Source organism: Hylaeus volcanicus, unplaced genomic scaffold, assembly GCF_026283585.1.
Source record: "Hylaeus volcanicus isolate JK05 unplaced genomic scaffold, UHH_iyHylVolc1.0_haploid 12182, whole genome shotgun sequence".
In the NCBI taxonomy this organism is placed as follows: domain Eukaryota; kingdom Metazoa; phylum Arthropoda; class Insecta; order Hymenoptera; family Colletidae; genus Hylaeus; species Hylaeus volcanicus.
The window spans coordinates 91,986-102,636 of record NW_026533133.1 but is presented as its reverse complement, the minus strand read 5'-3'; the positions used below and the strand labels follow the sequence as shown (position 1 = coordinate 102,636).

General features: G+C 35.6%; 2 protein-coding genes across 2 annotated transcripts; both read right to left on the bottom strand.

Moving 5' to 3' along the window:
• Positions 1 to 5,343, bottom strand: LOC128882774 (eukaryotic translation initiation factor 5B-like). The gene is made up of 4 exons (XM_054134503.1): positions 5,045 to 5,343; positions 4,610 to 4,845; positions 3,078 to 3,690; positions 1 to 2,815 (listed from the first exon to the last, which is right to left on the bottom strand). The coding sequence occupies exons 1-4, from the start codon at positions 5,341 to 5,343 to the stop codon at positions 2,797 to 2,799; spliced, it is 1,167 nt and encodes a 388-aa protein (XP_053990478.1). The 3' UTR covers positions 1 to 2,796.
• LOC128882775 (uncharacterized) lies at positions 1,033 to 1,482 on the bottom strand. Its single transcript, XM_054134504.1, has one exon. It carries the CDS (start codon positions 1,480 to 1,482, stop codon positions 1,033 to 1,035), a length of 450 nt encoding a protein of 149 aa, XP_053990479.1.
• Positions 5,344 to 10,651: the final 5,308 nt, after the last annotated feature.

Sequence of the window (10,651 nt, the reverse complement as noted above, 5' to 3'; positions counted from 1 at the left end):
TGCTTCTTTTTGGAATTGCTCCATTTTCTACAAGTCTACCTGTATCTGTATCTAGTATAATGTCCCTGTTATTGTGATTGTCTGGTGTTACTTTTGTTGCTTTTTTCCATTTCTCTATTTTTTCTTGTATGAATTGTCTTTCCTCAATTTTATATTTGGCCTTCCAGATCTCATAGAAAGCTGTTTCTGATGCGTTTGGGATGATTGTTATTTTATTACTTCTCTGTCTCCTCGTTAGGTTTCGAAATTCTGAAATGATGTTACTGAATAGTTTGAGAGTTGGATTGTTGTTTTTACCTTTCTCGAATTGCTTTACTCAATATCTTTCTGCCAGGTAGGCCGCTTTTTCTTTTAGTCCTATCCATCCTGTTTCTATATATATCACATTTAATGGAGTTGAGAGTCTATATCCCATTGCTGTTCTTATAGCTGCCGTTTCTGCTTTTCTCAGTTTTTCATATTGTTTGTTCTGTCTTTTTTGTGTCATATATATTGACGATCCATATTCTACTACCGATGACATAAGTGCTTTAACTAACAGTATGGCCTGACTTTGCTTGATACCTTTATTTCCATGACATAGATATTTAACCACACTATGTCTCTTCCGGAGTTTGTTACAGACCATCTCCATATGTTCGTTGAAATTTAATTTATTGTCTATTATAAGTCCGGGGAAGGTGTTGTTAATGTTAACCACTTCTACATTTTTTTCTGTGTTTTTGTACTTTATCTTGATATTGTTGGATTCCGGTTGCTTACCGAAAAACATGATTTTTGTTTTTTCTTCCGAGATTTCTAATTTCCTTGAGTCCAAAAATTCACTGAGTATGTATATACCTTTTTCAATTGATTTTTTAATTTGTTCCGTTTTCTTCCGTTCTGTTAATAATGCCACATCGTCCGCGTATAAGAGGCATTTTATTTTTTCGGTCTTTAGCTTTTTCTCCATACCTGCTATATATAAATTAAATAAAATTGGGCTTATTATGGCCCCCTGTGGTACCCCTATTTTCCATGGTATATTATAATTTACCCCATTACTGTTCGTGATATTAATCCTTCTATTTGTTTTAGCCATTCCTTTATCCACCTGACTATTTTTCTGGGGCATCCTAGTTCCATTAGGATGTCGATTAGCGTACCGAGATTTACATTGTCATACGGGCTTTTTATGTCCACGAATGCTGTGACGGTGTCTTTGTTTTTTAGTCTGTTATACTTAATTTCTGATACTACTCTGTTTAGGTTATCGGTAGTTGATCTTCTATTTCGGAAGCCCGACTGCGACTCATCTATCTTGTTGGAGGATTCTGCCCACATAGATATTCTTCTGTTTATGATTTTCTCCATTATTTTTCCTGTACAGGAAGTTAGGGTAATGGGCCTTAACGCCGCCTTGTTGGGCTTGTTCATGAAGCATATTCTTCCTTCCTTCCAATCTTGTGGGATTTTCTTTGTTTCCCAGCTTGTCTTGATCATTTCGCACAAGAGGTTCTTCATATACTGTGTCAGTTCGTATATTGTTTTATATTCTATCCCATCGTCTCCTGGGGCTGAGCATTTATTTTTTTGCGATGTTATTGTTACCAGGATTTCTATATTTTCTATTTTCTGGGACTACATCGGGTCCTCTTCCACCTCATACTCCGTGTTTCCTCCTTCGGTCCCTTCGAAGGGGTCGTCTATGGTATAGTTTTTCTGTTTTAGGTTTTCTATTTCTATTTTCTCTAACTCTTTTCTGGTTTTGTTATTCATAATCGCCTTTTCTTTGGTATAGTAGTTCTTGATAATTCTCACCTTATCCCAGATTTTTCCCAGATCATGTTCGTTTGCTATCTGTTCCGTGAATGTATTCCACGCGATTTCTTTTTTCTCTCTTTTCATTTTGTACCATTTCTGCCTTATGCTTTCCATTATCACAAAGTCTTCCATTTTTCTTGTTTTCCATACTTTTTTACAACTTTCCATCCATGTTTTCCATGTTTCTCTACATTCTTCGTCCCACCAGTATTTTTTCTTTTTTGCGTGGTTTTTCTTGCTGTTTTTCTTTCTTCCTGTACCTTGTAGATTATTATTTATGTTGTTATCTTTAGTTATATTCTTGTCTAGGGAATTTTTAATGGATTCCTTAATCGCGTTTGTCCATACCTTATATTTGTTGTTTATGTCCTTTGTTTCTCTAAATCGTCCTATTATTTCCTCTTTTCTGTTTTCTTGTCCCATTCTAATTTGTTTCCAATTAATTCTATCTTTCCTTCCATATAGTCTTCTAGATTGTCTGATTATCCTCTGATCATTTTCTTCCGTTCCTATATTTGAGTTAGAAACCAAGATTATATTCATGATTTGGTGGTCCGATCCTAGGTTTACGTTGGATTCAGAGAATATTACATTGCTTGCTAAGAGTGGATTTGTTATTATCAAATCTATGTTGGTTTAGTATTACGTCCTATTCTTGTTTTTGTTTCTGTGTTGAGTACTTCTATTTCCCATTCGTCTAGGATTTGAGCCAGCGCTCGCCCCAATGTGTCCTGCCTTTCGCAATTCCATGCAGAGTGCTAAAATTGATTTCTTCCTTTATTATTATTAGCATTCCAGTTCCTGGTGTACCCCCTTTTCTTTTTCTTTCAAAATCGGGTATTGTGTTGTACACTACTATATATCCTTTAATATTTTTTTCCGGTATTCTATCTATCCATGTTTCGCATATAAATAACATGTCATATTCGTCTATTACATTAAATACATCCGTTATTTTATTTTTCAGACTGTTGGCATTCCAAAAGCCTATTTTTATATTACACGACATAATCTGTAAATGGTGTTAATTGTAATTTAATTATAGTATTTAAATTGTTTGTACCTATTGATCTGATTATTACCTGATTTGTGTCTTATATGTTCGCTAAAATTTATATTATTAGTTTGTATTCTAGTTTGATAAATCTATCTGGTTAAATTTGTGATAGTTTCTTTTTTTTTTAATTTTCTTTTCTGTGTTTTTTTTTCTTTTTAATTTTATAAAATGCAAATTTACTCTTATATCTATATATCTTTGGCGGGCAACCGCTTACCTTTCTCTCCTGATCTCTACTTCTTCCCACTTCTCTCCTTTCTCCGGATATTCCTGTTTTTCTTCTCTTGTTTCCTCTGTTTCGTCTTCGCCTGGGTCGCTTATTTCCGTTTCCATTCTATTTTCCTTTACTTCTACGTTCGCTCCTATTATTTCAGATATGACTAATTCTTCTGTCTCTTCCTTTCCATCTTTGCTCTGAACTTCGGTTAATTTGTTATTTTCCTGCGTGTTAACTGAACCTTCCCATTCCTCCTCGGACATTATGTTAACATCTTCTGTGGTTGAGGGCTCTGTTTTATCGTTTCCGTGTTTCTTTCCCTCTTCTCTTTCCTTTCTGGTGTACCCTGAGCTGTGTGTTGGTTTTAAGGTCTCTATTTGTTTAGCTATTTCCCTTTTCTTCCTTCGATCTTCTTCTTGTTTGTCGAAATCTTCCGGCTTTATATTGGGGAATCTTGGCCTCCTTGTATACGTCCTCCCAAATCTCTGTTCCCTGTTTTGCGTGTAGTTAACTATTCCCTGTTTTGTATTTGTGTCCCATTTCTCTGCTCTCCTTTCTTCCTTTACCGGTGCGTTTTTAGGGAGCGTATTCTCATTGCTGTTGCAGTTATGTTCTTACCAATTTCTGTTGCCTTGCCTATACAACCTCCTGGCAGCTTCTACATTGTATCCTGGGTCTGATGTATCTATTCTGTCAGGGTGGTAAATTCTCCTACTTTTATTCATTCTGTTTATAAATGTGTCTTCCATGTCTACGCTCCTTATCCATGCTATCAGTTCGTCAATATCGTCGTCTGTAAAGATTCTTCTGTTTACACTGGTTTTTTGGACAGTTTCATTGAAACTGGGTTTCTGTGATGTTGGGGGAGTCTCTTCCCATTCACCAACGCGAACGTTATCATCCCTTATTTGTATTTTGGTCAATGAATGATTTTTCTTGTCTTATGTTATTGTTTCTCCAAATGTTTGGTCGGATTGGGCATGGACGATCATGTCTCCTCCCTATATACCCTCTTTTTGTTTGGAAGAGGTGGGAAATTGTTATCATTTTTCCCTTCCCTTAATCCCCTTTCCTTTCCTCTGGCACTTTTTTCTTTTATGTTCAGTTCAGCTTTCGCCATGGTTCTCGCCTCTGTGAACGACACGTTTTTATGTGTCATTAGTTTATTCGTTGCACTTTCTAGTTGCCAACTGATACAATTTCTACTCATTGATCCGTGTTGTTCTCCACAGTTAACACATTTCGGTGGTAGGTTGCATTTTCCACGATACTCGTTTCCACAGATAAAGCAGTTTTTAATATCCGCTCTACAGTTATTTTTAAAATGTCCGAATTTTAAGCAGTTGAAGCATTGCTTCACTCCTTTCACGTATGGGTCTATATTCTTATAGGGGTTAACGCTCCATCATACATGCTTATTTTAGTAGGGAGGCATTCCCCGGCGAATTTGATTAATATTAACATAGACTCCTTATAGACTATTCCTCTTTCCGTCTTGACTCTTTTTTTTAGTCTTTCCGCGCTGATTATGCCTTGTCCGTCCTCCGCTAATTCTATTAGCTCCCTGGGCGAATACTCCCATTCTCTGCATACACCCCACCGTTCCTTAGCCCTTCTTGGGATTCTGTATATGCACGTCTTGTCTTCCTTTTCTTTGATTTTTTGGAAGATGTCCATTCCTATATCAGCGTCTCTAAACGTCACTTCAGCTATCCGTTTGTTAATCATCCTTATGCTTTTAATGTAGTTGTTGAATGCCTGTAAGTTTCTAAAAATACGTATATAGTTTACCCTTTTTTTAATTGATGACACTTTATAATCTAACACTGCATCGAAGAAGTTCAAGTGTTTCTCAGAGTTCTCTAACAAATCTGCTTCTTTTATGTTATTTTTGATTAGTTCTACTACTGATGCTTTGTGTTTACCAATATAGTTTAATTCCGTTACCTTGATTGTTTTTTTCCTACTTTTCGTTTTTACTTTCTGTTTGTGGGTATTCCACGTGCACGCTTCCTTTTCTTTTGTCCGTTTCCTCTTTGTTTTCTCTTTCGCCTCTGTCTATGATAACTTTTTTCCCTGTGTAATCGACTGATTCAACTATTTTTGGCCTACTGTTTCGTATTTGTGATTTCTTTTTACCTTCCGATATGTATTCTTTATAACTCTCTACTCTGTCTTCAACGCTTTCTCTTTTGTTAATGACCGTTAGATGCTCCTCGTTATTTACCTCTCCCTCTTCGCAGGACTGCAACTTCCTTTTCTTCATTTTCCCTATGCTATCTTGCCTGTACATTTCCTTGGACGGAACGTTTATTAGCGTGGGGAAATTTTTCCCCCCGCTCTGCCTGCCATCTCTTGGCCGCTTATTCTCCTCTTCGTACTATGTACTCCCTGGCGAGAGGAGATGTATTTTCCTTATTTCTCTTCCTCTTCTCTCCTCCCGACTCCGCTTTTCAGCCTCCCGATTCCCCGTCTCTCCACTGCACCCACTTCACCAGCCCAGCACTCCCAAAACCGCCCCTAAACTTTCCAAAACCCGCTTCTCTCTGACAACCGTCCACCGTCCTCGCGCCACCAACCGGAAGTCCTTATTACCATGGTCTCGTACAACATTATAATAATCGTTTTCCAATAACATCCTGTAACAATACGCGTTTACATTAACATCCGCCACTTAATAATACTTGTAATGTTAACTTGTGTACTTGTAACGTAAACGTTCCATTGAAAATTAAATTAAATAATTGCTTTGAGTAGTTAATAAAAAATATTTCAAAGAAAACTTGTAACAGGAAATCATGAATATTCGCATGGAGATTTTAACCTTAAGTTCATTATCAATCCATAACTTTTCGGGACTGTCGTGTGCTTTTATCTACTCGTTCGTACACGTTTTTAAATTATTATATTAGTTTTATTTGTATTCACTGCCGCTACCACCGACAACTAAATATTCGTCACAGTTGTTTTGATAGTAAACATTCATTTTAAAAATGTTTATTAACTTAGGTATTCAACAGTTTGTCGTACGAAGCTGTACGAAGTCAAAGTTCTAATTTTTTTTATTAAAATCATTTATGAAATAATCAATTATGAACGACTAGTGGCCGCTATCAATTAAATGAATAACTAAAAATACAATGGAAGAATAATTTACTATAAAAATAAGTCATTAATATGTATAAAATTACGAGGTTGCAATGACAAACGTTATTTTGTTATTTCCATTGAATTTTCTCATTAATTGACTGTCATAGATGAATAGATGTGCTTATTAATCGAAACACCGAATCGAAGGCACTATACTTATTCTCAAGCATGTATTTATCAAACGTTTCGACTACTGTTTTTGGATTCTATTTGGTATTAACAAACTTCTAAGCATAAATTGCAATGTAAACAGATAGAAAACGAAAGTAGAATTCGTTAATTTCTTAAAATGGAAGTGGTCGTTAAACAAGAAAGAACAATACTCAAAGCGTCGAGTCGCATAGCAACATTTTCAATTATTAATAATATTGCTTGCTGAACTAAAGCAAAAAGGTGCTAAGTTTCACGAATGTTCAATTTGCAAAACGAAATTCGGTAACTATGCAATCGAGAGCGGCAAGAATGAATCGAATGTGAAATTGTAACGTTACCTGCAACTTCCACGCCCATAATCCTGCCAACTGGAAATAGATCCTCGACTCATGTCATCGATTTCCGGTTACTTCGATCGAAGGAACACCGATCCCGTGCAACTTGTAACGTGTAACAAACAAATGCGTCACGTGAACCGGCGAGAACAAACGAAAAATTTGCGACCAGTCGACTTTTCTTTAAATCAATCTTTGCGACCACAAAGATGTTCCTCGGTCGTCCAAGTACAGTACAATTAGACCGATCGCAAACGGGCGCAACTGATCAGTTTCAAACCACTCTGAAACTAGTTGCATGCGACCGTGGATCTAGGTAAAACAAAGATAGTGGAGTAAGTAAAACAAAGAGCGCAAGCGGTTTGCAACACTAATTTAAAGTCGGTTGCGCCCGTGTGCGTTCGGCCTTAGTCGTTCCACCGGTAATGCAATGCATTAAGGTCGATTCAGACTATACGACACCTACCGTCATCGACACGACAAAACATTAAAACACGCGTTTTAATGGAACTAATCACACTTAACAGACACCGACCTGAACGTTCAGTTAACGGTAATAGTGTGAATAGTTCCATTAAAACGCGTGTTTTAATGTTTTGTCGTGTCGGTGCCGGTACGTGTCGTTGCCGGAACGTGACGGTCTGTGTTGTATAGTCTGAATCGACCTTTAGTCTCAGCAATGTGAACTTGACACCCGACTTTTCAAAAATTAATTTTTTTTTGTAGAAAACGATAGTATTTTGTTAGTATCTGATTGTACCTGCAATAGTTTCGTTTGTACCTCCACCAATTAATAATTAAAAAAAATTAAAAAAATGGCCGGTACCTGACATTGAGATTTTTGAAATCTGTTTTTCCCGATTCTTTAGAATCGTTAGTACCCCTTTGTACCGCTTTTGGTTTCGTTAGTACATCAATAGTTTAAATTTTACAAGCAATTGTTTATACGCGTAAGAGTGACGTTCGTTAATTTTCAAGATTTTTATGTACAATAAATAATGGCCTGCTTATATATCTTTTATCTTTAGCATTATTAAATGGTGACCGTGCTTGTTTACCGTTTATACAAGCTTCGCATAAGTTATCATTCGGAATACCTTTATGTATTAACTCTGTATCATCGACCATTTGTTTGTTCTTTAATTCTATAAATTTAGATCTTCCCATGTGGCCCAAATGCCTATGCCATAATTCATAATTATTAACTATTGTACTGTTATTTGTAAATTGCTTGCCGATTCGTGTTTAACTTAAAATTGACTGCAATTAAATTGTTCAAGAGCTTACCAGTTATGATGATTTACCATTTTTTATTACTTTCACACCAATTTTGTCGAACGATGCTCATCCCAGCATGCTGCATTTTTCTAACTGATAATAGGTGAAGAATATGCTGTCCAATTCTTTAAGAATGTCTATTGCTGTGGTTCCTGGTTTTTTTGCAAATCCACTCAATGGTTAGCATGTCCGCAGATTCACTGTTAATTACTTGCATCACGTCTAATTCACTCATTAACCCGCGCACTCTAAACTTCCATACGCTGTACCGTTCGCCGACAAAAGGTACGATGTTCCTTTTTGTTTTAAAATTTTCCAGTTTTCTTTATTACACTAACTTACTCAAAATAAATTTAACTAAATTTAATAAACTGTTATTGGATACACGATTCGCTAAAGTAACACTTAATCACTATTTAGCTTTTAACTTATAGCCACTAAGTATTATCACTAATTGTCTATTACTAAATTATTATAACTAAATCACTTAATAGTGTCATTTGTTATTTAAATAGTAGACGCACAATAAACTATTGGAAACGGGTGGAATTAAAGTCCGTTTTTATATTTTATTTTAAACGTCTACTTTATTCAACGGCTTGGAAGGACGTGTTGACCGTTTAGAGACCACACGAGAACTAAAATAAAAGCTCAGGCCTACGCGAAAGAAAAATTCTAACATCCACTTGAAGAAAAGAAAATTCTGCCTGCGCTCTGTGTTTATTACCCTGATCTACGACGACAAACAGGCAGGGGTCCTCAGACCTGGTGGTGCCAGTCCGATACTTTAACAGACAAAAAGGGCAGTACCTCTCAACACTAGACTTATTTTTGGTTAACGCAAATGTATCCGTATATAATTCAACAGGTACAAACGATTCTAAAAACGATGGAAAAACAGATTTTAAAAATCTTGAAAATTATCGAACATCACTCTTACGCGGTTTAACAATTGCTATATAATTTAAACTATTGAGGTACAAACGAAAAGAAAAGCAATTCCGGCGGGTACAAACAATTCTAAAGAATCGGGAAAAAACAGATTTCAAAAATCTCAATGTCGGGTGCCGGACATTTTTTGAATTTTTTTTAATTATTAATTGGTGAAGGTACAAACGAAACTATTGGAGGTACAATCAGGTACTAACGAAATACTATCGTTTTCTACGAAAAAAAATTAATTTTTGAAAAGTCGGGTGCCAAGTTCACATAGCTGTTAGTCTCAGCAGTCAGAATGCAGTTTGTAGCTCCCCACTTTTTTCAATCGTTGCCTCGACGTTGTGCCACTCATTGCACGCTTCTGTATATCGTACATAATCATTCAGTCTTCCTGTTTCCCACTTCCATAGGTTTTCTTATCGTCGAAAGTATTTTCAACAATCGTCACGCAAACGGTTCTTAAATCAGAGAAGTGGATATACATATTTCGAGGGGCTCGAAAGGAAAGCGGTACAAGCGATAAAATCTTTGGATTGAGAAAATAGTAAGGGAAGTTAAAAGCTAGGAACTGCATAATACTCTTCTCTGATTGTTTCTCTTTATTTACGTTCTTAGGAAAAAAGAAAGCGAAAACTTGAACGAGTAGATTTTTAAACGAGTATGTACCACGGGAGATGCGGTCCAAATTGTTTTGTCTTAGTTACAAATAAAAGTCATTTTTTCGATATAAAATACTTTTATCCCTATCTTTGTATCTTTGCTATGTGAGTAGAGTATTGAATTTTTCTTTAATCTAACTAATCAAATAATAATTTTAGACGAAGAAGGTACCAGAGTTAAGTGTAGTAGACTGTGTAGTAGGAATAAGAATACCAAATGTTAAGTAATTCATAAGAGAGGAGAATTTAGGATACAAATATCCAACTAGAATCATTATTGTATCTCTTCCTTCCCATTAGAAGAGAATTATTTTTATCTTTTCTTATCTCTGTTACATCTTATTACTTGTAATATCACAATATTACATTTAGCCACGTTTTATTTAATCGCAGATCTCATTTCTAATGCTTCATATTGTTCTTCCATTGTAGTATCGTTCGTTTCGTATTTTCGTAAATATTCTAACACGATTCTAATATTTTTATTCGATGACTACCTGCGCCCCGCGGTTTCACCCGTGTGGAATGCTATTCTTATTCACGTAGGTGCAATAATTACTGTAGCGTTTATATAAGTATGCAGTTAAGTACTTTGTAACAGCTGAACGCATTTAACTGGGTGTAATGTAGGGATAGATTTTTAAATGTAAATGTTAATGACGAATTCGGTCGTGTGATGAATGACCTAGTAATTCATTTCTCTGTTCACAAAATAAAAAAAGAAATGTACATTCAATGCCACAATTTTTTTCTGATGTATTTTGGCCTGCTAAACTCGAAAATCGCACTGAAAAATGTTTCTATTAATACGTTTTTTTATATGAATTTGTGAATTTTTGTTTTATTTTTTTCTGAGATACCTTCACATTTTAGGCCATACCTCAAGTTAAAAACATCCGATTGAGTTGTGCAAGATGCCATATTAAAGATAATCGAATTTCCAACAATTTTTTTTCGCATTGTTTTCCAATCGGTTTAATAGTTTAAGTGTTACGGGCCAATATAATTGAAAAACTTAGATTTTTTCGGCTAAAATAGAACACAACAATTTCTTTCATCG